The sequence below is a fragment of the Etheostoma spectabile genome, chromosome 11 (genome assembly GCF_008692095.1).
Source record: "Etheostoma spectabile isolate EspeVRDwgs_2016 chromosome 11, UIUC_Espe_1.0, whole genome shotgun sequence".
NCBI classification, from domain to species: Eukaryota; Metazoa; Chordata; class Actinopteri; order Perciformes; family Percidae; genus Etheostoma; species Etheostoma spectabile.
In genome coordinates, this window is record NC_045743.1 from 17,452,169 (window position 1) to 17,454,823 (window position 2,655).

At 43.1% G+C, this 2,655-nt stretch overlaps 1 protein-coding gene across 21 annotated transcripts in view; it reads left to right on the plus strand.

The window, feature by feature from the left end:
* Positions 1 to 192: 192 nt before the first annotated feature.
* Positions 193 to 2,655, plus strand: part of lrrfip1a (leucine rich repeat (in FLII) interacting protein 1a) — a 51,931-nt gene continuing 49,468 nt past the window's right edge. For 11 of the 21 annotated variants that reach the window (XM_032529499.1, XM_032529505.1, XM_032529498.1 and 8 more), the window contains exon 1: positions 194 to 825. In XM_032529499.1, the coding sequence (XP_032385390.1) occupies positions 736 to 825 (90 nt within the window). In that variant the 5' untranslated portion in view covers positions 194 to 735. Of the gene's footprint in view, positions 826 to 2,655 lie in introns of all 21 variants that reach the window. The other 10 variants (XM_032529521.1, XM_032529523.1, XM_032529513.1 and 7 more) reach the window with 5 other exon arrangements.

Sequence of the window (2,655 nt, forward strand, 5' to 3'; positions counted from 1 at the left end):
ATCTCAATGGGACTTCCTGGTTAAATAAAGGATTAATAAATAATAATAATAAAATAAACAACTGAAAATTTGCCAAACGATTCAGCTTCTTTACTTTGAGAGCAGCAAACTGTCTCCAGAAGTTGAGTGAGGATCTCTGAATGATGATTTCTATTGTAAGCCATACATCCGACACCACGTGAAGGCATCTTGATTGAGGACAGGCTTTGAAGTTGGTTGGTGTCAGACCCGAGTCTGTTGCTGTGACTCCGTCAGGTGGTGGAGTACACCTCTGCAAGCTAGACTAACACGAGACACTTTAAAAACATTGTAATAATGGCGGTTTAACTGCTTTTTTGTTTGTTTTTAATGTGAGTTTTTGTGTTGTATCTATTGAATGACGGACAGGTACGGCTGTTGTGTACGTGACGGTGAGAAGTTATCATAGAAGTTGCTAGTAAAGCTTCCGAGGCGCACGTGGGGCTGATGCTGCCCGTCACCGACACGGTTTGAAGCGGACGCGGAGTCTCAGAAACACAGGAACACAGGAAGGAGAGGAACAGACGGATGTGTGACAATGACCCGCGCTGTGAGCGCGACCAGCCACGCTTTGTTTCATCTCCCCGCCTTTCATTTAATATTTTAGCGACACGCGAGACCCACTATCTAAGTACTGTTGGGATTATTCGGTGCGCCTTTGGACCACGAGCGGGACTGGGTGCGCGGTGAGTGGATAAGGAGCCAGTCTGAGACAACATGGGGACCCAGGGCACGGGACGGAAGAGGTCCACCAAGAAGGAGAGGTCGACGGCAGAGGACGATGCCCTCAATCTCATCGCGAGAGAGGTGAGTGAAGACAACGTCATGTCTGAAATGAGGGACAAACCAGTTGAAAGTCCATGGACTGGTCTTCGTCCTCAGCCCCCTGTAGAGCCGAGTTTGACGTCCTTATTTAAGATAGGGTACCCCAACACCTCACGGTACATACTGACACACTTGGCTACTGTTAGTCCAGGTATATTTGTTTTAAATGATACCAGGTTTCTTAATTTATCCAGAATTTTACCCCAGAATTAAAAAAAGTAGACAGTAAACGCACCCATTTCACCCCAGCTTTTAATTGTCCTTACATCTGAAGACTTGAAGGCAACATATTACAATACAATCATTTCTGTCTGTATGCCCTAAGCTTTTACATTGATATCCTACTTTCCTTGTCCTTTACAGTATGGCAGTTCACTTGTAGAGACTTGAAACAGTGATTACAGTAGGTAAAACTAGCTCTTGTTGCCTGGTAACATATGTGCAAGTAGGGTGTGTTTTTAAAAACTTTTCTTTGGTTGGTCCGTTCAGTCCCAGATCTGACAGTTTGCATGTAGAAAAGCATTTCATTCACAAGCAATTCATATGCCAACGTGCAAAATCTACTATATGGGCATTTTAAATAAAGAAGTGTCCAATATGCATAAACAATTAAAATGTTAAGTCCTAAATGGTGCAAAGAAAACACCATTTAACTTCAGGTTTGATAGGTTTTATCCTCGGTGTGAAGACTCAGCTGGACTCTGCCCTGTTCAAAACAGGATGATATATTCAAAAAATGATTTTGTTCAACCAAACAATATAGTAAAGTTGTGAAAACATTACTGTAATGTTATCATAGACTTAAACATTTAATTGTGGTTCTAGTAATCCTTGCAGAAGGACGTAGGCCTGTCTGGGCTCTAGACTGCATGACACACAGCGCTGTGGCAGCTCTCTTTATTTTGACCCACAGCGGATTAAAATGGTTTACTGTACTCTACAAAATGAGCCTTTCATGTGCTAACCTGTTGGGCTATCCATTAATAATGCAAGGCTAAGGTTGGCAGAGTTACCCAGTTGTTTCTAACAGGTGCGGAAGTCATGTTGTGACAGGTATACAGTTTCTAATCTCTAAAGTCTAGTGTAGGATAAATGAATGTTGTGTGGTAGGAATAACACCCAGTGTGTCTTCAGGGCTTAACGTCGGCCTGTTTGAAGTGTGATACCGACCGACCTGTGCCATTGAGGTGTGAAACGATCAATATTTGGGTTTAATATCTAAGCTAAATGCCAACCCAGCCCTAGAAAACCAAGCAAAGCCTGACAGTTACTGCTCTGAAGCTACATTGGGCATCCATCTTTTAGAGGAGAAGACAGAGATTTATTTCCCGCATTCACAAATGAATCAACATGGATGCTGCTGCCTGTTACTCAGCAACATTTGAGTGTTTTTTTTTAGTTTAATGGTGAGAATGAAGTCCTGAACTCGGCAATCATAGCCATCCCCCTGATTCAGGGCAGCGTTGACAAGTTGTTTTTTCAGTTAGGAGGAAGTTGGGTCTGTGCTAACCCAACCCGGATGTTTCAGCATATTTGCGTGTCACTCTTAACTGAAACACATTGTCCTCACGTCATGGCTGTGACTGTGTGTGGTAACGGGGCCGAAGCCTACCGAGGTTCGGCTGTTTGAATGTCATCTTCTTAGCTGACTGTTTACACTGCAGCAGTGGATCTGAGGTCGCACATTCCTGTAGCTGGCAATCACGTCTTGTTGTGGTGTATTTGCAGGAGTGTTACCCGACTCAGGTGTGAGGAGAATAGATAGATAGATAGATAGATAGATAGATAGATAGATAGATAGATGTTTATTGA